Genomic DNA, 24,406 nt, shown 5'->3' on the forward strand with positions numbered 1-24,406 from the left:
TTAGTTTTCCAAGTTTTAATATGGTGCTTTTAAGAAGAGAGCCACCAGTCTCAGATTATAATTACATTTTCACAAATTAATCCAAAATTTTACCTATGAATAAAAAGGAGTAAAACAATACTTAAAAAATGAAATTGAGAACTGATTTAATACTAAAGTTCTGAATAAAGGTGTGCATTTTATGACTGATTCTATCTTTTTACACAAGTTGGATACTCCAGTTTCCCATCCCAACATGTTGTTCGCAGTGGGTGAGAACTTGGTGAAAGACGATGTCCGTATTTACACACAAATTCAACTGATTCACCTGTTCTCGAATAAAGTTTCTGTTTGGCTGTCCACCTTAATGTTATGTTATACTTTTCCATAATTTCTCGGGATATTACACATGCATCTGAAAATAAAAAACAGTAAACATAAAACATTAAGTAGTATGCAAATCTTCATAGACTTTCAGGTTTTCAAGTAGAATGTTATATGATGGTTCAGGAATTATTTCTCAAAACACTATCCAAACCGACTATGTAAAAACATCATATTGATTTAAATAAACTTAAAATGGTAATTGATGTGAAAATGAGGTTCTATGTTTAATGTATGAGAATTAGGGGTGTATTATCAATGATTCATTACATCAGTTGTCATTTTAGGATCCCTGCATTTTAGAACTTATCATTGCTGCTTTTGTTTGATTAAGATATTTGTCAAAGAGTACAAACTTTCAGCTATAATATGAATAAGAACTTGGAATCAAACATAGAGATCTAGTGATATTTAGAGCTAATAATATTGTATTGTTTATTTGAAAATTGGTAAGAAAGCAGATTTTAAGTGTCCTCACCACAAACACACACACACATACTCACACACCCACCTACACCCAATGGTAAGCATAGGTGATGAAGAATGTGCTAATTAATTTGTGGTAATCATTGTAGCATGAATATTTCAAAACAGCATATTGTCAAACATGAAAATATATTTTTATTTGTCAACTAAATGATTTAAAATAAAATATAAATATAAAGAGAAAAATTACTTTTTGTTGTTGTTTTTACTGAGACGGAGTCTCACTCTGTCACCCAGGCTGGAGTGCAGTGGCGCGATCTCGGCTCACTGCAAGCGCCGCCTCCCGGGTTCCCGCCATTTTCCTGCCTCAGACTCCCGACTAGCTGGGCCTACAGGTGCCCGTCACCATGCCGGTTATTATTATTATTTTGTATTTTTAGTAGAGACGGGGTTTCACCGTATTAGCCAGGATGGTCTCCATCTCCTGACCTCGTGATCTGCCCGCCTCGGCCTCCCAAAGTGCTGGGATTACAGGTGTGAGCCACCGCACCCAGCCCTAAAGAGAAAAATTTCTAAACTTTACTTTCTAACAGAAATATTTGGTAGGCAAGCATTGAGCAGAATGGTTGTTCAATAATCTGTGATTATTTTGTTACAAACAGCAAAATATCAGACTCATCACACTGATTTTCCCAGCCACGTGAATATTAAAGTACTTACGTAAGCATTTTGGTGGTTCTGACCATTGTCCATTTCTACATGTTATTCGCTTGTTACCCTCAAGTTGATACAAGTTCTGGCATTGGTACTCAACTGATGAAGCTGGAGCATATACTGACAACGGGAATGAAGTAATGTCCCCATTGTCAATAGGTGGAGGGGGCCCACATTTTCCTGTAGAATCTAAAAAACATCATTTCATCACTTGATTTATTGTGAGAGCAAATCAAAATACAAGTTCAAATAAGGCAAATGCAAACACAGCACTTTATATAATATATATATTATATATATATTATATAACAGTTTTGTGATTTCTGGTAAAAGAAATGAGTCCTAGAAGAAATTTTAACCCTTTAAACTGAAAGTAATGTATTTAAGTTCTTTTCTCCTTACCGAAAGAACACATAAAACATTAACAAAGATTGCTGCTTATAGTAGACCAGGATTAAGAAATGTCTTTCCGAATGAATACATGCTAAACATAGAAAACTATGACCAAGAAAGTTTCTTATTTCATATTCGAAAAATCCCATAGGAATTATAAAATGGAAAAGTATGACAAAAAATTTTTTAAAACACTGAATATCTTTAATAATACATTGGGAGCTGACAGACAAATATATCCATGAACTTGAACATATAGCAATATAAATTACCCACCATGAGTATAGACTGAAAACAAAAAACTGAACTGAGACATTCAGAAAAATACAACAACAAATGATGCAGATGCAGAAAAAGAAGAGAAAGGATATTGGGCTGGAAAAATAAAATGATGCCTGAAAACTTCCCATTTTGACCATAAGGCATAAACTTATATTTAAGAAGCTGAGTGAACTCCAAAGAGGATAAACACATTGGAATTTATACCAATATACATTAAAATAAAACTACTTAAAAAAAAAAAGAAAAAAATACCTTGAAAGCAACTAGACAAAAACTACGCTTTTCCTCGAGGGGATCAACAATTCCAATGATGGTGAGTTTTTCATCTATAACCATATGGCACAGTTTTCAAGTGTTCAAAGAACTGTCAACTCCAAATATATCCAGTGACACTATCTTTTACAAGTAAAGGGGTAAATACAGACATTCTCAGAGAAAGGGAAACCAAGAGAATTTGTCTCCAGTAGACCTATGCCTGAAGATTAACTAAAGGAATTCTACAAATTAAAATAAAAAAGATAAAAGAAAGAGCTTGAGACTTTAGGATCCTGAAAAAATAGAACAATATAATGGATAAACAGAGGAGTCAATATAACAGGATATCTTTTTCCTCATAAGTTTTTTCAATTATGTTTGATATTTGAAGCAAGTGAGTTTAATATGGTGCTCGACGTATGCAGAGAAAATACTAGTGGCATTTATACTTACAACGTGGAGAGTATAAATGGATCTACATGAAAGTAAGGTTTCCATATTCCAGTTGTAGATTTAAATGTCAGTGCCAGTAGACAGTAATATATTATTACATATGTATAGTATTAGCTAGAGCAACAACTTTTTAAAAGGAGGAGAAAAGCTATACAAAGAGATACAATGGAAAACAACACCTATGAATCAAAATTAATCTCCTCAGTAATTTTCCCTACAGGGAATGGAGGAATAGGGAAATAGGACTGAAACCCAGAGGAAACAGACAGAAACAAATAAATGACAGAGGTTTAAGTCCTATATATCAATAATTATTTTAAGTGTAAATGGTCCAAGTACACCAGTTAACAGGCCATGAAAGGATGAATTGATATGTAAACAAGACCCAACTATATGCTGTCTACAAAAACTCACTTCAATAATAAACATAGGTAGTATCTAAGTAAAATAGTGAAAAAAAAAACACAGAAAAACATTAATTTTAAAACAAAAAGGTGAGTAAGATACAATTTCCTTTTTTGGTTTCCCTTACTTCATCTCTATATATTAGAATGACCCAAGACTATGTGCTCGGACTTCTTTTTATAAATACAGTCAGTCACACACCTTTAAATATAATCCATATACTGAAGATGCCCACATTTATATCACAATCTATGATCTCTCTTCAACTGCCTATTCCATATCTTAGAATGCACCTCACTTATGGCTGTCAAATGCACATAATGTATCTTTTATTACACGTATTCCTGAGAAGGAACTAAGTGTTGTAATGCTTAAAAAGTATTTTTTTTCAGGTTCCAACTCTTTTAATTTGGTCAAATCTTTCTCAAAAATAATATACCCTATTACTTGTGTTCTGTCCACAGGAAGAATTGAATTTTAAGCACCATCAATCATTTTATTTGCATTTGAAAAATCTATTAATAAAAATTACTTCATTTTATTTAAATCAACATATTTTAACCCTGCTATACTCCCCCAAAATGTTAAAAGAAATATAATACTCTACCTTTGCATTGAGGTGGTTCTGTCCAGTTTCCATTTAAACACATCACTTCTTCATCCCCAAACATTTCATAAGGGCTCCTACATTCGTAACGTACTCTCTCACCAGATGGATATTTACTCATCTGTCTCGACACTCTATGAGCATTTTGTACTGTAGGCGGATTCACACAGGAAGTGTCTGAATAGAAAAAAAAGAAGTGGTTCTACCTAGTGTTCATTTTGAGTAGCAAATCAACTAATACAGTTACAAACATATTTCAAGACGAATTTAAAATAAGTAGACAATCTCATCAAATATTTTGTTGATTTTAATAAATTTAAATGTAATATTGAGGAAAAGACATGAAACTATTTTTTGTAAGGTACAAGCTTTGGTGTTTTAAATTTCTTCTTCATCCTTCGCTAGAACACTGATAGACCTTTTTTTTCCCCTTCTGGAAGCCAGTGTAAACGAAAGTTTTCCTGGATATCTCTCTTTGAGTTTGAGTAAAACAAATATTACTAGGTCTATTTATTTAACATTAATTTATAAAATACAAAAAGTCAGCATAGATATGTGATATCAGATTTTTGTTTGCAATCATCCTCCTTATACATTTTAGCCTCTTAAAAATAAACACAAATAGGCATTTTCTTAGCGAATAAGCAAAGAATTAAAAACACATTTTGAAAATTACCCAAGTTAAAAGAGAGGAAGAATGGTTAATCAAAGGATCCAAATTGGAGATGTGGAAAAATAAAATAAAATAAGTCTATAATAATAAAAATAACCTCAGATAATTTAATTGCCAATGATTAAGGATATTATGCTGAACAATGCAAAATTCATCAGAGAGTTTCAAATCCATGTGTAGTGAATAGACTATAGCAATGCTTCTCACTCAGAAGTGTAAATAGAATTCCCTGGAGGGGTTGGTAAAACAGTTTCAGGGTTCTATTTTGAGACTTTTGATTCCGTATGTCTAGAATGAGCTTATGGAATTTTATTTTCATTTCAAACAATCTCCAAGAAGATGATGATGCTACCGGCTTAGCGACCACACTTTGAGAACTATTGAGCTAAGATTAATCATCAAATACTCAGTTTCATCTTTTTATTTTTAGGCATATGACTACTTTGTCCTGCCCTAAAAACTTAATTTATGTCCATTTTAATGATGTTAGAGACAATTCTATATTTTATTGCCTAAGACAGTCTATATAAATAAATTGTACTTATATATTTATTTATTTTATGTTTATTTATTTTTTTGAGATGGAATCTCACTCTGTCACCCTGGGTGGAGTGCAGTGGCACGATCTTGGTCCACTTCAATCTTCATCTCCCTGGTTCAAGAGATTCTCCTGCCTCAGTCTCCCGAGTAGCTGGGACTTCAGGTGCATGTCATCATGCCCCACTAATTTTTTTGTATTTTTAGTAGAGACGGGTTTTCACCATGTTGGCAAGGCTGGTCTCGAACTCGTGACCTCAAGTGATCCACCCACCTCGGCTTCCCAAAGTGCTGGGATTACAGGCGTGAGCCACTGGGCCAGGCCCATGCATTATATAAATAAATTTTTTAAATTCATCAAAGTACCTCTGCATGTTGGCCTTCCTGTCCATCTGCTATTAATGCATGTTACATTACTGGGTCCATCCATTTTGTAATATGTTGCACAAGTGTAAGTCACTTGCTCACCCGACTTATACAACTCCTTCTTCTCTCCCATGGGTATGGCATTTTCAAAGCTAGGTAAACTGAGACAATCTGTTTCTGAAAGAGGAAAAATATGTATTTGTTCAGCAAATCTTTAAAAATAGGTTACATACAACGCATGTAATGGATTCTAAAATAGCGATATATAGAATCATGAATACTGTACAACATTTTTCTTATAACTTGAGAAAATATATTAGCCATTTTGTCTTAATTACATTAAATTCTTCTAAATCTATTAAAAATACAAGATAGGAATGATATTAGAAGCCTGAAGAGATATTGGTAGCCGTAGCAATTGAGATTACACATTTTTTTGTTCACATTATTTTTTGTCCATACTTGCCACCTGATATGGTTAGACTTTGTGTCTTCACCCAAATCTCATCTTGAATAATAATCCCCAGGTGTTGAGAGAGAGACCTGGTGGGAAGTGATTGGATCATGGTGGCAGTTTCCCACATGCTGTTCTCATGATAGGGAGTGAGTTCTCACAAGATATGATGATTTAATAAGTGTTTAGAAGTTCCTCCTTCGCTCACTCCTCTCTCTCCTGCCACCTTGTGAAGAAGGTGCCTGCTTCCCCTTCAGCAGTAATGGTAAGTTTCATGACACCTCCTCAGCCATGAGGAACTGTGATCAATTAAAATTTTTTCTTTTATAAATTACCCAGTCTCAGGAAGGTCTTTACAGCAGTGTGAAAACGGAATAATACACCACCTATGTTGTGTGTGTATTTCCAAATTTTTTGCTTGTATCAAATGTGAAATACTTATAATAATTTTTAAAAATATTTCAGAAAATGTACTTATAGGGAGATTGTTGATAAACTGACAGAAGATTGAATAATGTGGAGATTGATGAGTAGAGGTAGCTGTGCCCTAAGAACAGAGATAAGAAGTCTGAGAATATACATCAGAGGATGCTTAAAGTTCACACAAGATGATGTGAAAATGAACCAATTTGTCTTATAATGTCAAATGTTTTAATTACTACAGCTATAATTTCCCACAACAGTCCAGAATATTCAAGAAAACCTTATGAATTTCTAGAGTCACTGTTTACTTTCTTATTGGCACCATTTATACTTTGAATGAAGAATATTTATCATACATATAATAAAATTCAATGCACCATACTTATGCACAATGGAGGGTAAGACCATTTTTCTCCTAAGCATTTTGCAATTGCAGGCCCATCAATTCCAAAACCATCAAAACATTTGTACGTAACTTCTTCTCCATACTGATAACTGTCTGACATGTGAGCTACAACACCATGAGAAATCTCAGGTGGAGATTTACATGGAAGGCCTAAAAAAAAAAAAGAATGAATTCAGGTTTCACTAATTCAGAAATTTAATTTTATGTGCCTGTTTTTATATTAAGTAGTTTTATTTGAAAATAAACAATACAGGAGCTACTATGACGTCACAGAGAAGTACACAAATGTTTTCTAAAATGAGCCTTCTGGTGTCTGTCTCTCTATCCGACTGTCACCAACTGAAGAAGGACTTGAAACTAAAAATAGCAATACATTTCAGAAAGAGATCATCTATGCCTGGTAAGCAATGCCTCTGTAAACTTACTAGTGATAATAAGATACACATCGAGGGTTAACGATTCCAGGTAAAACATAATATATTGTAGGAAATCAGAAGGGGCATTGTGGGAAGCATGTAAAAGAAGTTTTAAAACATAGTGGCAAAGCAAACATGACAACTTGCAGAACAGGTTTGGCTGTGTCCCCACCCAAATCTCATCGTGAATTGCAATTGCCATAATCCTCATGTGTTGTGAATGGGACCTGGTGGGAGAAAATTGAATCATGAGGGCGATTATTCCTCTGCTGCTGCTCTCATGATAATGCATGAGTTCTCCTGAGATCTGATGGTTTTATAAGGAGCTTTTCTGTCTTTGCTTTGCACTTCTCCTTCCTGTCACCATGTGAAGAAGGACATGTTTGCTTACCCTTCCACCATGGAAGGGTTTCCTGAGGCCTCCCAGCCATGTGGAATTGTGAGTCAATTACACCTCTTTCCTTTATAAATTATGCAGTCTTGGGTAGTTCTTTATAGCAGCATGATAACAGACTAATACAGTAAATAGGTACTGCAGAGAGTAGGATGCTGCTGTAAAGATAACCAAAAATCTGGAAGCACCTTTGGAACTGGGTAACAGGCAGGGGTTAGAACCATTTGGAGGTTCTAAGAAGAAGACAGGAGAATGTTAAAATGTTTGAAACTTCCTAGGGAGTTGGAGGGCTCAGAAGACAAGATGTGGGAAAGTTTGGCACTTCCTAGAGGCTTGCTGAATGGCTTTGACCAAAATGCTCACAGTGATATGGACAATGAAGTCCAGGATGGGGTGGTCTCAGATGAAGATGAGGTGAGGAACTTGTTGGAAACTGGAGTAAAGGTCACTCCTGCTATGCAAAGAGACTGGTGGCATATTGCCCTGCCCTAGAGATCTGTGGAACTTTGAACTTGAGAGAGATGATTTAGAGTATCTGGCAGAATAAACTTCTAAGTGGCAAAGAGCTCAAGAGGAAGCAGAGCATAAAAGTTTGGAAAATGTGCAGCCTGTAAATGCAATAGAAAATAAAACTTCGTTTTTCTGGGGAGAAATTCAAGCCTGCTGTAGAAATTTGCAAAAATAATAAGGAGCCAAAGTTAATCACCAAGACAATGGGGAAAATATCTCTGAGGCATGTCAGAGGCCTTCCTGACACTCCCGCCCATCACAGGCCCAGAAGCCCAGGAGGGAAAAATGGTTTGATGGACCTGGATCAGGTCCCTGCTGCTCTATGCAGCCTCAGGACATGGTGTCCTGTATCCCAGCTGCTTCAGCTCCAGCTGTGGCTAAAACGGGCCAACATACAGCTTGGTCCATTGCCTCAAAGGGTGAAAACCCCAAGCCTTGGTGGATTACACGTAGTCTTGGGCCTGTGGGTGCACACAAGTCAAGAATTGAGGTTTGGGAACCTACGACTAGGTTGCAGAGGATATATGAAAATATCTGGATGTCCAGGCAGAAGTTTGCCACAGGGTGGAGCCCACATGGAGAACCTCTGCTAGGCCATTGAGGAAAGGAAATGTGGGGTCAGAGCCCTCACACAGAGTCCCCACTGGGGTACTGCCTTGTGGAGCTGTGAGAACAGGACCACAATCATTGAAGCCCCAGAATGGTAGATCCATCAATAGCTTGCACTATGTTCTTGGAAAAGCCACAGACACTCAATGCCAGCCCATGAAAGCAGCCAGGAGGGGGACAAAGCCACATCTGCACAAGGCTGTGGGAGCCCACCTCTTGCATCAGTATGACCTGAATGTGAGACATGGAGTCAAAGGAGATGATCTTGGAAATTTAAGGTTTAATGACTGCCCTATTAAATTTCGGACTTCCATCAGGCATAAGCCAATTAGTTTCAGCCATTTCCTCCCTTTTGGAATGGAAGCATTTATCCAATGCCTGTACCCCCATTGTATCTAGGAAATAACCAACTTGCTTTTGATTTTACAGGCTCATAAGCAGAGAGGACTTGCCTTGTCTCAGATGAGACTTTGGATATGAACTTTTGAGTTAATGCTGGAATAAGTTAAGATTTGGAGGACTGTTAGGAAGGCATGATTGTGTTCTGAATTGTGAGGACATAAGACTTGGGATAGGCCATGGTGGAATGATAGGATTTGACTGCATCTCCAACCAAATAACAATTTGAATTGTAGTTCCCATAATCTCCACGCTTTGTGGGAGGGACTCAGTAGGAAGTAATTGGATAATGGGGGCAGTTATCCCCATGCTTCTGTTCTCAGGATAGTGAGTGTGTTTTCATGAGATCTAATGGTTTTATAAGGGACTTTTCCCTCTTTGGTCAGAACTTCTCCTTCCTGCCATCATGCGTTTGCTTCTCCCTCCACCATGATTGTAAGTTTCCTAAGACCTCCTCAGCCATGCAGAACAGTGAGCCAATTAAACTTTTTTTTGTATGTATAAATTATCCAGTATTGGGCAGTTCTTTATGGCAGCATGAGAATAGTACAGATAGGTTTAATTTCACTAGATATTATTTTTTAATGCCGGAATACGAAGTGACTCTATCATGAACAAATAAAATTAACATAAATAGAATAGATTCAATCATGCAAAAAGTATTTTAATGGTATAATATAAAAATAATTTTATATATGCAGTAATCTCAATTATTCTTTCCCCTCACATTGATAACAAAGATTATTTTTATGAATTCTACTATAAACAGAAATTGAGTATTCATATTGGCCTAACCTTCACACTGAGGTGGAGAACTCCATTTTCCCATGTAGCATGTTGTTTCATTTTCTTCAGATAGCCTGAAGCCACCTTCACAAGTATAACTCAATTTAGTCCCATGTGCATAACTTTCTTGTGAAGACCTGGATGAATTAATGGTTCCATGTTCTATCTGAGGTGGTTGTGAACATGGAATTTTTTCTAAATGAAGAATGAAAACCAAAGGGTCAAAAACAAATAAAATACTTAAATTGAAATATAAAAGTAAATACTATTTTGGATTTTAAAGTGAGTATAATTTGAACAAATAAAATTATTTAAAAACAAAAACAGAAACTCGCAAAGATATATTCCTCCACCATATCTATGTTACCATCTTCTTGTTCAGTAATCCTCTTCATTCATGTCTTGTTCATCATGAGGATTAAAATATGCATGAATGGAAATGTTATCTGACATTTACATAATATTCCAAAGATTTTGGCTGTATTTTGTTCAAAAAACTGAAAGAGTGTTGATTGATTAATGTGCCTAGGTCCTAATTTATTTTGTCAGGATAAAGTAATAGACATAGAGAAAGAACTTCTCTCTTTTTTTTTTCTTTTTATTATTATTATTATTATTATTATTATTATTGTTATACTTTAGGCTCTATGGTACATGTGCACAACATGCAGGTAAGTTACATATGTATACATGTGCCATGCTGGTGCGCTGCACCCACCAACTCGTCATCTAGCATTAGATATATCTCCCAATGCTATCCCTCCCCCCTCCCCCCACCCCACAACAGTCCCCGAAGTGTGATGTTCCCCTTCCTGTGTCCATGTGTTCTCATTGTTCAATTCCCACCTATGAGTGAGAATATGCGGTGTTTGGTTTTTTAGAACTTCTCTCTTGTTTACACGAAGCACAAGAGAATATTAACCTCATTTGAAAGAATTATGTAAAACAAATTATACACTACTGACCAACACAGAGTGGTATTGACTGCCATCTTCCATCTTTGCATGTAATTTCTTCTCCTTCCTGAATTAGATAATTTTCTTGGCAAAGAACAGATACTTTTTCTCCATCCCGATAATTCAATGTGGTTGTCATATTGTGAGAATTGGGAATCTGAGGTGGAGGTGGGCATAATTGTATTTGTGCCACTAAAAAATATTAAAAATATAATTAATTTTATAATAAAAAATTAAAAATAAAAATATTAAAATTAGGCTTTTTGATTAAAAGTAATTTGTATGATTAAAATAGAATAAATAGAAAGCTCAATAACTATGTTTCATAAATTATCACATATTAATTATGATGTTTTTGTATGCAAATATTATACTTTTCAGCTGTGTAACAGTCACATTAAACAATAGAACTTTTGGCTTGTATTCTCATAGACTTTCTTGTAGTTTTTTCACACATTCTTTGTTTAATAAATTTTGCATAATTTATGTAATATTGATTTTAATTATTTTGAGCCTTTAGAATGTTTTAATGGAATTACACACTCTTAATTACATGCATTAAATAAAAATGGATATCTATAATCAAATGTATTAGGATTGGATTAAAACACTCACGAATTTTCTGCCAATGGAATCTGATTAGCCAGAAGTAGAATTGTATTTAGTTAATAATCAATTTGGTACTGACACTTCACCAATATAAGCATTAAATATAGTCACTAGTGATTTATAGTGTGCTATTTAAAACTTGAAACTCCCCTAGAGCTTTTATTTACTAGCTTACCTGTACTGTTTAGGGATATTTAAATGGATGTTATGCACCCAGTTTAATGCATCGCACAGCCTGGCTTTAGTTATATAATCACATATAAAGACACCTTTGTAAACTCACAGCTAAGCTCCTGTTAAACTGCAATACATCAGCAATATCTTATTTTTTCATAATATGAAAATGAAACATGTTCTGTTTGACTGACGGGGGAGTTTGGAAGCATCTGGGAGCATTCAGCATTCTATAATCCCTTGATTTTGCTTTCTCCTATCATAGTGTATGCTCTACTTCACCTAAAGCTTTATGTAATCATACTCTAGGAAATCATGGCAATGATTTCAAGTGTCTGACATTTTGTTATCAATTCAGGGAGACGTTTGGGTGAATAAAACTTCATTAAAGGCTATTGATAATGTCAAGTTTTCTTTTTTCGCTTATGATAAAGTATTTCATATTTATCAAAAGTATTTTGCTTATTTCTGTTTTTCAATATTTTAACATGTTTTTAATATTCTCATCAATTTATTTTTCTTAAGATTAATGATCAGCTATTTATGCTTGAATGATTCTTTCCTTCTGTTTTTGTTGGGTGTATGTTCCTGTCTACCTTCTAGATTGTAGTACCTGTTGCTTTTATTTTTTTTATTTGTTTTTTCTGATGCACGTTATAGTGCTAAATACATCTCTGTTTCAGCTGTATCCCATTGATTTTAATGTGTACCACAATCATTATTATTTAATTTAAAGTATTTTCTGATAGTAAACAATTGAGAAAGAGATTATTTAACATTTTGTGACATGGCAAATAAATTTAAAGAACATTGTGACCCAGTATAGCCTAATTCTACATTTAGTGTGTATGCATATTTTTATTTGTAAATAGAACCATCAGCAAGGTAGACTATGTGCTGTGCAATTAAAAAACTGAGTGTTTCAAAATATTGAAATTTTCCCAGTATTCTTTCACAACAGAATTAAATTAGAAACCAGCAAAAATCACTTCTCTAGAAAAAAACAAATATTTTGAAATTAAACAATAAACTTCCATGTAATTGATCATCAACAGACAAACCACAAGACAAATGAGAAAATATTTCAAATCAAATAAAAGTGAACTCTCTCTCTCTATCTCCCGACACACAGAACATACACACACACACACACACGTGTGTAACATTTTGGGACACAGATAACGCAGTGCTTAAAAGAATAGAGCTTTAAAGTTTTATATTTTCAAAGTATGATAGTTTATGACCATGTTTTCATTTTTCATCCTAAGATTGAGAAAAGTGAAATTAAAACTGAAGTCATCAGAAGGAAGAAAACAGTAAAATCAGTGAAGAAGAGAAAACGGACAAAGAAACACAGAAAAGGGAGAAAATTAGCAAAGCTAAAATCAGTAAAATATAAGAAAACTAAAAAATACAGAGCAAATGGAGAAAATTTAAAGGCATTGCAATTGGTTTTTGAAAATATTAATAAAATTGAGGACAAAGTAAAAACAATGATCAAGATTTAAAAAATGATCAATATTGAGGATGAAAGAGGGCAGTGACATCAGCAAGATGCCAGTATAGGAAGCCACCACTCTCCCTTCCCCCCACAGGCACACTGATTCAATGACGATACTGGAAACAATTCCCTTTATGAGAAGTCAAGAAACCAGTTCAGAGCCTCCTGCAAGCCCCTAAAGTAAACAGAGACCAATATATTTTGGCTGCTTCTCCCTCAGAGAGGAAATATAAGAGTGAACTAAGTATTTATCATCCTAGCGTTTTGGGGAGCATCCTAAAGTACTGGTTTCTCTCTTACTTGTGTAGGAGCACGTAATGATACCTGCAATACTCTAGTTTCCTGGGAGTAAAATAAAGAGCTAGATAGGGGGTGATGTCAGCAACATGGCAGAAGTGGAAGCTCCTGACTCTTCTTCCACCCAAGAATGTCCTAAACAAACATCTATTCATGAATGAACTCCTTCTGAAAGAAAATCAAAGACCAATAAGGGGACTCCTACTTACCAGGCAACAAAGAAAACATTCACATTGAACAAGTAAGAAAAGTTGCAACACAATGGAGCATGGACCCCGCCTTGTTCACTGCACCACACAATTAGAAAAGGAATCTCAAAAACCCAATTTCTCCTTGTGGAGAAGAGTTTTTGGATCTCACATAAAGCATCCAAAGTTTAAGTTTCCTGTGTTTTGGCCTTTAATTCACTAATTTTGGAAGCAGAGGAGATTAAACACATGAGAGTCTCTCTAGATCACAGGAAAAATGGTGGTATGATACAAGTGCTGAAGAGCTTCCATAAACTTCATTCCTTAATAGCAGTTCAGAGAAGGGGCTGAAAAAACAGTCCCCTGTTTCTCCCGAGAAGGAGTTTTATGATATATTCTTCCTGTGGCTACTTGGAGGTCTGAATTCTAAAAAACTTGCAGTCTGGATTCTAACGAACTTGCATCAGGCACTTCTCTAGCCGGTTCCCGTGGCTGACCCCAGTGATATATCCAGGTACATTAATCACTCTTAGAACAAGTTTGTCCACACAAACTTGAGTGCCCTAACTTTTACAACTTTCATTCAGGGACTGTATCCTAAAGCTCTTAGTTCTGGGAGTAGAGGGCACAAAATATATCCAGAGTCTATCTAGACCACTGAAAAAAGAAATGGCGTTTTATATGGGTGTGTAAGCACTTCCAGGAGCTTCATTGCCCAAGAGCAGTGCAGCGAAAAGGTTTTTAAAATGCAGCTCCCTGTTTATCCTCAAAAAGGTTTGTGTCATCCATCAAGTGCTACAACCTTTACAGTTACCTCCAAAAGGACTCCTCTTAAAACTCTTAACTGTCACAGCAGATATTAGAAAAATACCAGTCTCCATAGATCATAAAGAAAATAGGTGGTCTTAAAATGCTATGTAAAAACTCCAGGCGCTATGCCAAATTGGAGCAGTGCAGAAAAGGGAAGAGAAAGTTCAATTTCCATTTCTCTGTCAAAAGGGCTTAGGGCACATACTTCCACTGGCCACTTAATGAACTGGCCTCTATCAAGCTTGCACAGGGCATCTAATGACGCAAACAAACAATAATATTCCCTCAGCCAAAGCCAAAGTTTGGCACTTCATGAGTCTCGCCCCAATGATAAATTCAGATTTATCCATTCTTCCTGGACCAAGTTTAGCCATGCATTCAAATGTCATTACTTCTATAGCTCCAACTCAAGAGATTGTCTCCTTAACAAACTCACACTGGGAGATGATAGAGATTTGCATTCCTGAAAGGCCCTACATCACAGAATACAAAAAGCTGGTAATACAATGGACTCATTTCAAGCAGACACCTCTTCAGGATCAGAGCATGCAGCCTGAATATTAGTACAAGTATTAGCCACAGATTCTTTACTTGGTGTAATACAGAGAGAGAGTGGGAGATAAACACGCACATTCACTTTCACTATGAAAATAGATAAGTAAGTAAATACACAGCCAAGTCTTCAATATTTTCAGCTACATCTAGACAGCCTGATTCCTAACTTATTGGTCCCAGGTCCTGAAAAGATGTGGCACATTCTAACCTCCAGGGGGCCACCAAAAATAAGAGACAGCAGTCTGCACAAAGACTTGAGAGGCATATGAAAATCTCTGGCTGGAAAAATTAGTGAGATCTTTCTCCTATATGAAGCCAGTCTGATAAGACTGAGAAAGGCCATTGTCTTATCTATTGCATAGAAACACTGTGAGTTAAAAAAATAAAGAAACAAGATAACATACTCCAAACAAAAGAACAAGATGAGTCTCCAGAAATTGACCTGAGGGAAGTGGATATAGGTGTTTTACTCAAGAAGGAATTCAAAATAATGGTCATAAAGATACTCACTGAGACCAAGAGAGCAATGCAAAAACAAATTAACTACTTCAACAAAAAGGTAGAAAGTATTTTAAAAATACCAAACAAAAATCACAAATTTGAGAATACTATAACTGAACGGAAAAGTTTTAAAGAGGTATTCATCAGCAGACTAGAAGAAGGAGAAGAAGGAATTAGTGAACTTGAAGTCAAATTACTGAAGATCACCAAATCTGAGAACCACAATAAATACATAAATAAATAAAAGTGAAGATAGCTTAAGATCCAGATGGAATACTACCATGTGGAATAACGTATGCATTACCACCATGTTAAAAATAGAAAGAAACACAATGATACAGAAAATATATTAAAAAAAATGATAGAAAACTTTCAACAACTGGGAAAGAAATAGAAACCCACATCCAGAAATCTCAAAGGAAATCAAATGAGTTTAATAAAAGATAGTCACTTTAAGACATAACACAATCAAATTATCAAAAGTTATAGACAAAGTATTGAAAAAAGCCAATGAAAAGTGAATGGTTACATAAAATGGAATTTCCACAAGACTATCAGTGGATTACTCAACAGAAACCTTGCAGGCCATAAGGAAGTGGAATGATATACTCAAAATTCTGAAAGAAAATAACTGCCAAGTAATAATTCTAGATTCCACTATTCTGTCTTAAAAACAAAGGAGTGATAAAGGCTTTCTGCGATTGAAAAAAGCTGAGAGAGCATAAGGACACTTTTCTGCCTTACAAGAAATGTTTAAAGGGAGTTCTTTAAGGTGAAAGAAGAGGATGCTAATTAGTAACATGAAGATGTTAAAGTATAAAACTTACTAGTAAAAGTAAGTACAATATGAAATTCAAACACTTTAATACCGTAATAGTGATGGGTAAATATAGCTAGCATAAAGGTTAAAAGGCAAAAGTGCTAAGAACAACTAAAGCTAAAAACTTTGTTAAGAGATACGAATTATTGAAAGATGCAAAGTATGTGATCAAAGAGAAAACATGGGAGGAGCAGAGTAAAATTTAGAGATTTTATATGTAATCAAAATTCAGTTCCTATCAACTTAAAATAGTCTGTTATAAGATATGTTATGCAAGCCTAAGGATAACTACAACTTAAAATAGCCTTTTATAAGGTATGCTATGCAAGCCTAAGGATAGCCAAAAGCAAAACTTCTAATAGATACACAAAAGATTAAAAGAAAAAGTCCTAAGCATATGGCTACAGAAAGTCATCAAACCATGAATAAAGCAAGCAAGAGAGAAAGAAACAAAGAATTTAAAAAACAACCAGAACACAATTAACAAATTACCACTATAAATCCTTACCTATCTAAAATTACTTTAAATGGAAATGGAATATATTCTACAATCAAAAGGCATAGAATGACTAAAATTAAAAATTAATGCCCAATTATAAACTGCTTACAATCGACTTACTTCACTGTAAGGTACATTCACAGATTGCAGTGAAGGCATGAAAAAAAACCTATAAAAATAAAAACTAAAAGAGAACAGGGGTAGAGACCATTATTAGCAATTATATGCCAACAAATTGGATAACCTAGAAGAAATGGATAAATTTCTAGACACACAGCCTACTAAGATTAATTCAGAGGAAATAGAAAATCTGAACAAAGTAATCATGAGGCAAGAGATTAAGTCAGTAATAAAATGTTTCCCATCAAAGAAAATCCAAGACCTGATGGCTTCATTGCTGAATTATAACAACAATTTAGAAAGAACTAATGCCAATTCTTCTAAAACGACTCCAAAAATTTGAAGAGGAGATCATTTTTCTAACTCATTCTAGTGGCCCAATATTACTCTGGAACCAAAACCAGATGAGGACACAACGCAAAAAGAAAACTACAGGCAAAATCTCCTGATGAACATAGGTACAAAACCCTTCAACATTATACTAGGAAAACAAATCCTACAGCACATTAAAAAGATCATTCACTATGATCAAATGGGTTTAATCCAAGAAATGTAAAGGTCGTTTAACATAGGCAAATTAGTAAAGGTGATGCATCACATTAACAGAAAGGACAATAACTACATGATCATTTTAATAAATCTATATAGAATGGCTAAAATTATAAAACTTCAAGAAAAAACTGTAGAACATGTACACTTCACTGCATATATATATTATTTGCTTCTTTAAGGACTCTAAACATATTGAAATGTTGGTAGCAGATTAGTTTTTTGTATTGGTTTTCAATGCTTTCTGTATATCCTAGACTGGCAGACATTGGTAAAAATATTGAAGCTAGTGAGGCAAGGAAACCCACAATTGGATAGCAAAATACAGATATAAAATGTGAGAAGACTGGAATAAACCCTACACTGTTCAAGTGAAACTGTATGTGTCAATATGACTAACTTTTCAAGATAGATAAACAATAAATTAATAGATAAATAGGTGATTAGGTAGATGAACAGATAGATGAATAGACAGAGAGATAGATTAAATAAATGAATCAACAGAAATAGATATAGATACATACATACATGCATACAGACATATACAAACAGATACATAGTAGTTATTGGCATAGACAGAGGTATAGGCACAGGAACATTTGTTGACAAGAAAAGGAATGAGAAGCACTGGTCCTCCAACAGTAATGGTGACATGTAGTGCCTGGTTTATGTGTGTGTGTGTGTGTGTGTGTGTGTGTGTTTATACTAAAGGTAACTAATTCACATGGCACAGTTAATATTAGGAACAGTGTTTTCATTAGTTTCTAATTCACCTGCCTTATTCAGGAGCATTTGTAATAATAAATAGCTAAAGTTTTTAAAAGACACACATACCTATTACTTTTCCAAATGAGAAGTAGAATACATTTCTGAAAACAAAATTAAGAGCTTACTTGAGCAGGTCACTTCCGGATCCCATATTCCATTTATGCAGACTGAGCGTATTTGTTCTTCTTTTCCTCTACATCTGTACCTTATGTTAGAATTATGATCGAATTCCTTCTTGTTTGTTAAATTTCCCTCAATTGTAATTAATTTTGGTGATTTGCACTTCTTAAGTTTATCTATTGCTATAAAATAAATATATTTTATGAAAATTCAAATGATAAGAATCAAACCAACTATTACATAAAAATAGTTATAAAGTAAATAGTATTAGCATGGTAAAATTATGACTTATCATTATAAATTTCACCAACCAAGTTATTCCTGATCGCATTGCATCAAAATGCTATTATGTCAAAATATAAGCCCTGTATTCTGTCGCTGAAATGTTAGAGATACCTATCATAAGACATTTTGTTCTTTGGGAAATACAAAATATCATTGGATATTTCATTGGATGAATAAGTATGATTGGACATTAGGACTCTTAAAATTCAGGACCCAGGAAAACTTTAGGAAATAACTCAGTTTTAGAGAAAAGTGAATGAGGGACCCCAAGATCCTCCCGGTTAGTCATCAAAGAGGCAAAATGATTTTAAAGACTGTAAATCTCAAGTCACACTGTAAGTGAATCACCTTGCCTTCTTGCTGATCAACATGAGACTTACAGTGTGAAGTCCATCAATGAGATTTACATCCTGACTCAGTCCCTGACTGCCTTATGTCACTCAGCTATACCACTGACGTAGAGGGCCTGTGGCCCACCAACCCTGCAGCACATTAACTTATTTTGGCTGATATGGAACAAACTGAAAAATTATCACTTTTGGAAGCTTTAAGAGAGAAAAGAATCCTATGGGAGAGTAGTAAGTAGGTATTTTGTCAACTTTGTTTCTTTGCTTCTCAGTGCCTAAAAAGGAGTACCATATAATAACAATAATATTTATATTTTATATAAAACAGTTATAATTTCTCAGTAATTAGTACTCATATTTAATCAGATGACAATTTTTTAATATTTTTATTTTTTAAAGAAAGAGTCTTACTCTGTTGCCCAGGCTGGAATGCACAATAGAGCTCACTGCAATCTCGAATTCCTGGCCTTAAGCAATCATCCCTCCTCAGCCTCCCAAGTAGCTGGATTACAGGCATGCACCACCACACCTTAACTAATTACAAAATTTTTTTTATAGAGATGGGCTTTTTCTATATTGCCCACACTAGTGTCTAGCTCCTGGCCTCAAGCAATCTTCTTGCTTTGGCCTCCTGAAGTGTTGAGGTTATAGGTGTGAGCAACCACCCTGGCCTCACATGACAATTTTATAAGTAAAATGTTGCTTCACACTTTTAAATATAAACAATACTGATATCAGATGCAGAAAGATTCATAAAATTACATTGCTAGCTTTATTTTTTCTTTCTAGACACATATTGAATTATAAACAATATGCAAAAGATTGGTCTCATTATATTGAACACTGGACATTTTGAGGCATATCTGTAAATTTCAAAAATATAGTTGCAATTATTGTTTTTACAATAAAAATATTAAACTTTGTTAAATGTTGATTTAAGAAGGGTATTCTCACCCACACACTGAGGAAGTTGGGTCCATACTCCATGAATACACATAATTGATCTGTGCCCAATCATTGTAAATGATTCTGAGCAATTGAACTCCACTGAATCTCCATAGTAATAAGGAGGGGAAGAAAGGTGGGCCCAGCCATGTTCAAGTTCAGGTATATCTCCACAGGTACTCTCCTCCACTATGTAAATTTTACAAAAAAAGTTTATTGTGAAAACATGATTTATGTGTTTTAGATACAAAATACAAAAGTTTTGACAAGTTTAAATATTAATATTTTATACATTACCAATACACACTGGCAAAGTTGTCCACTCTCCATCAACACATTGAATTTTATTTGGTCCCTTCATTAGAAATCTAGGATTGCAATAATATTCCACCACTTCACTGTGTCCATATTCTTCTTTCGTTTTTTCCTTAACATCCCCATTGAGGAGTTCAGGAGGTGGACCACATGATTGTACTTGAGCTATAGTAGAAATACTATGTAAATAATGGTTAAATTGTCTGTTTTACAATATAAAAGTTCAGTCAAATGGAAAGATTTTCTTCTTTTATTCATGTATTCCTCATTATGTAACTTATTATAGCATCCTAAACAATCAAGAATGGTGTTCATATTGTATTACTTATACTAAATTGTCATATTGAAGGTATATTAAAATGTTAAAATATGCTCAGACTTCTAGATATCTTAAAGATGCAAGAAAACCAATTAGCAAATGTGGTTATGAAAATCATGTTAATTTTTATATTTCATGGAAACATTTTATCATAACATTTTGGAAAAATATCATAACTGAGGCAAGCATTTGATCAACATACTTTAACTTTGACTGATCAATACAAGCAACTGAATTGAATATAAGCTGCTTAAATATTGTTTAGTCACACTCGGTGGAACTTAAGCTACAGCCCACACTATATAAAATGTCCAGAATGGATGTTGACATTTCAAGCAAAATGAAAATTAACAAAGAAATCCCTCCATTGTCAGCCACTACTATGGTTTAAATGTTTGTCACCTCCAACCCCACGTTGAAACTTCATCCCCAGTGTTTCAGGTGGGGCCTAATGGGAGATGTTTGGATCATGGGTATGGATCTCTCATGAATAGATGAATGCCCCCACTCAGGGAGAGTTCTCACTCTATTAGCTCCTGCAAGAGCTGGTTCTTAAAAAGAGCCTGTCACTGCCCTGCTCTCTCTCTTGCTTCCTCTCTCATCATGTGTTCTCTGGTCACACTGGCTCCTCTTCCCTTTCTACCAGTATTCTGTGGCTCTCAATGAATGCAGATGCCCGATCATGAATTTTATAGTCATGAGTATAGTGAGCCAAATAAAACATTTTTATAAATCATCCAGACTCAGTTATTCCTTTATAGAAACATAAACCTAAAGTAGACTAAGACTGATAACACCTGTGTGTCTAGGAACACTTCCAGCACATCATTCAAGAAACAATGGAGATTAACTTAAGTAACTGAATCTCAGGTATTCGGTACCCAATACATATCCTTCACAGGCAAATATTTGACTTAATTCATTAGATTACAGGCAATGGGAGCCCAAACAAAATTAAGAAAAAAAAAGTTGGTATTCAAAGTTCTAATTCTTATTTCAGCAATTGTAAGATAAGCATTCACCTTTACATATTGGGAGGTCAGGAGACAATCCAAAGTGGTAGCACTGAACGGAATTAGGTCCAACTATTGTAAATCCTGGTTTGCAGGAGAATTTCAACACCTCTCCAACTTTATACTGGTCTTTCTTTGGATCAGGAACTAAATGTACATCTATTTTAGGAAGTTTGCATTCTCTTTCTTAAAAAAGGTAAAATAATTTCATGAGAATATATAATTAATCATTGCCAAAGTTAATTTTACATGTGCTACAATAAAGCGAGGTTGATATTGGGTTATACAGAGGGGCATCAGATAAATCCTTTTCCCTGTAAAGAATGCTACATATTATGTTTTATATGCCATCTAAACTGAAATGGAACTTTATTATAAATGTTATGGTATTGAAATATATCTGTTCTAAAAATTAATTTGTAAATTCAACTTATTTACAATTAATCTAGTTTTAATCACTGTCATTTATGAAATTTAATATTACTTTTTTTTACTCAAAACATGAAATTACTCTCTCATATTAAAAAAGACTAATTTACAATTTTAAAAGTGCATATAGACCAGAATTGGGGCTTTTTAAAAACAAGATGACTGACTAAGGAGTTTGGACACCAGTTCTCCTCAGAAAGAACCAAAGTTACAGGTAAATGATTGTAACTTGAAAAATACTTAAGAGAGGGTGCAGGAGCATCATAGAGAAACCATGGAGAGAAGCCAAAGCACGGAAAAAGGTAGAAGCAAGAGCCTGGCAAAGATTGACTAGGAACCTGTGGGACCTCATAGAAAGTGTAGGTAGGAGTCTTTTGGGCTCCCTGCAGCTCACCGTGTGGATCCAAGCCGTCAGAGAGCTCTTCTGCCTTCGTGAACACACACACTCGTGTGAGTGGAGATTTGGGAACTTCTTGAGGGCATTACACCAAACTACTAGTTGAATAGGGTCATCTGCCTTCCCCTTGGGCCTCAGCTGCGGTGGTAGGTTTCATGCCTGCAGTGCACTCACGTGGGGACTGTTTCCTACCCAGGAACCTCAGCCCTCTGTCCCCATAACACCAGAGCTGCACAAATATTCCCTGGCACCTGCTTGGATGTGGCAGTCACCCATAGCTGGCTGGACCCAAAGGAGTTACAGCATTCCCAATAGTTTAACCACCAGGGAGGCTATTCCTAATGGAAAGTGCAACAAAGGGACACCCCTTGTGGCAAAGAAGACTGTAGAATTCACTTTCCTGTGTGCAAGAGCAACCTGCTTGTGGGCTGAAAATGACTACACCACTTCCAGCAGACACACAGACGCGGTGTTTGGCTCTGCAAGGGAGGAGTCTAGATCCATCCCAGGAGCCCAATGGTCGCAGCGCTTGGGCACGGATGTAGAGATGGGAACATGTCCCGTGGGCCCAATTCTGTGTTCATAGCTGTGGTCACTCGCAAAGGAGACTGGTGTAGACACACCAGAGGACAGACATTTTAGGGGTATTAGGGGTGGCTACATCTCCACTATTGATGTGCCCAATGAAGCTTGCAAGAAAGACAAGCTACGGGTATCTCCCCAGGGTCTTCCCGACACCCCTGTCAGGGCTGGTGCTTGTGCTCATCCTTGGAGCATCCAAGGGTGAGCTTAGTGGTACAGATCTACCCTGCATTATCCCCAGCTCCTCAGACCACTGTACCTTTCACAGATCAGTCCATTCCCTGGGGCAACAGAGAGTTTCTCCCATAAACAATGACAAGCATATGCTCATCTGCTTCTGCTGCAGCTGGCTCTTACCTGTCCGCGTCACCTACTGTCCTGAATGTTGAACTGCACAGCCCAGTGCAAAATGCTGACACTAGGGCATGATGCAGAACAAGGTTAGTTTTCTGCGAAGTCCTCCATACCAGCCCTTCAGGAGGCAGTAAGCCTCGTCATACACTCAGTATATAACTACTACAACCAGCAATTAATAAAGCCATCATACAAAAGTTATCTCTAACCAATGTACTCAAACAGAGTCTTTACCACTGAAAGAACCCAGAACCTAAACCAAATAGCCCTATACAACATACATCATAGTCATATTCTCAAAGGAAAAAAAATCCTGTCTGTTGGAAACTGGACTCAAAAATAAGAAGAGATAGTTCATCTGGATGAGAAGAAACCACTGAAACATTTCTGGAAGTATGATTTAAAACAGCGTACTACAACACTCGCAGAGGATCACACTAACTCTTCAGCAATAAGTCCTAACCAAAATAAAATCTTTGAAATACCAAAGAATTTAAAATATTTATTTTAAAGTAGCTAAATGGAGTCCAAGAGAAAGTTGAAAAGCAACACAAAGAAATTAGAAAAAAAACTCAGGATATGAATGAAAAATGTACTAAAAATATATTTTAAAAAACAAATAGAACTTATGGAAATGAAAAATTCATTGAAGAATTACAAAATGTAGTTGAAAGATTTAATTACAGATTATATCAAGCAGAAAAACTTGATCTCAGAGCTTGAAGACAGGTCTTTCCAATTAACCCTGTCAGACAAAAATAAAGAGCAAATAACCCTGTCAGACAAAAATAAAGAGCAAAGGTTTTTAGAAAAATGACGTTCTAAAAAATGAGAAAACCCAAGAGTTATAGATATTCTTGAGGGAGAAGAAAAAGCTAAGAAAACCTTTTTGAGGAAAATTTATCTCCTCTTGCCCTCTTGCTAGAGATATAGACATCCTTATACAAGAGGCTCAGATAACACCAGGAAGATGCATCGCAAGATGAACTTCTACAAACATATAGTCATCAGGCTATCTAAAGTCAATGTGAATGGGAAAAATTATAAAATCAGCAAGAGAAAAGCATCTAATCAACTATAAA

At 35.3% G+C, this 24,406-nt stretch overlaps 1 protein-coding gene across 5 annotated transcripts in view; it reads right to left on the reverse strand.

The window, feature by feature from the left end:
- CFH (complement factor H) overlaps positions 1 to 24,406 on the reverse strand; it is a 110,381-nt gene continuing 85,975 nt past the window's right edge. For 2 of the 5 annotated variants that reach the window (XM_002809669.4, XM_009239740.3), the window contains 11 exons: positions 21,572 to 21,748; positions 20,213 to 20,395; positions 19,925 to 20,104; positions 18,344 to 18,520; positions 10,837 to 11,019; positions 9,881 to 10,066; positions 6,734 to 6,907; positions 5,475 to 5,651; positions 3,899 to 4,075; positions 1,510 to 1,692; positions 1 to 394 (listed from right to left, as the gene is read on the reverse strand). In XM_002809669.4, the coding sequence (XP_002809715.2) occupies positions 192 to 394; positions 1,510 to 1,692; positions 3,899 to 4,075; positions 5,475 to 5,651; positions 6,734 to 6,907; positions 9,881 to 10,066; positions 10,837 to 11,019; positions 18,344 to 18,520; positions 19,925 to 20,104; positions 20,213 to 20,395; positions 21,572 to 21,748 (2,000 nt within the window). In that variant the 3' untranslated portion in view covers positions 1 to 191. The remainder of the gene's footprint in view (positions 395 to 1,509; positions 1,693 to 3,898; positions 4,076 to 5,474; positions 5,652 to 6,733; positions 6,908 to 9,880; positions 10,067 to 10,836; positions 11,020 to 18,343; positions 18,521 to 19,924; positions 20,105 to 20,212; positions 20,396 to 21,571; positions 21,749 to 24,406) is intronic. The other 3 variants (XM_063726085.1, XM_009239736.3, XM_009239745.3) reach the window with 2 other exon arrangements.

This window comes from Pongo abelii, chromosome 1 (assembly GCF_028885655.2).
Source record: "Pongo abelii isolate AG06213 chromosome 1, NHGRI_mPonAbe1-v2.0_pri, whole genome shotgun sequence".
Classification (NCBI taxonomy): Eukaryota; Metazoa; Chordata; class Mammalia; order Primates; family Hominidae; genus Pongo; species Pongo abelii.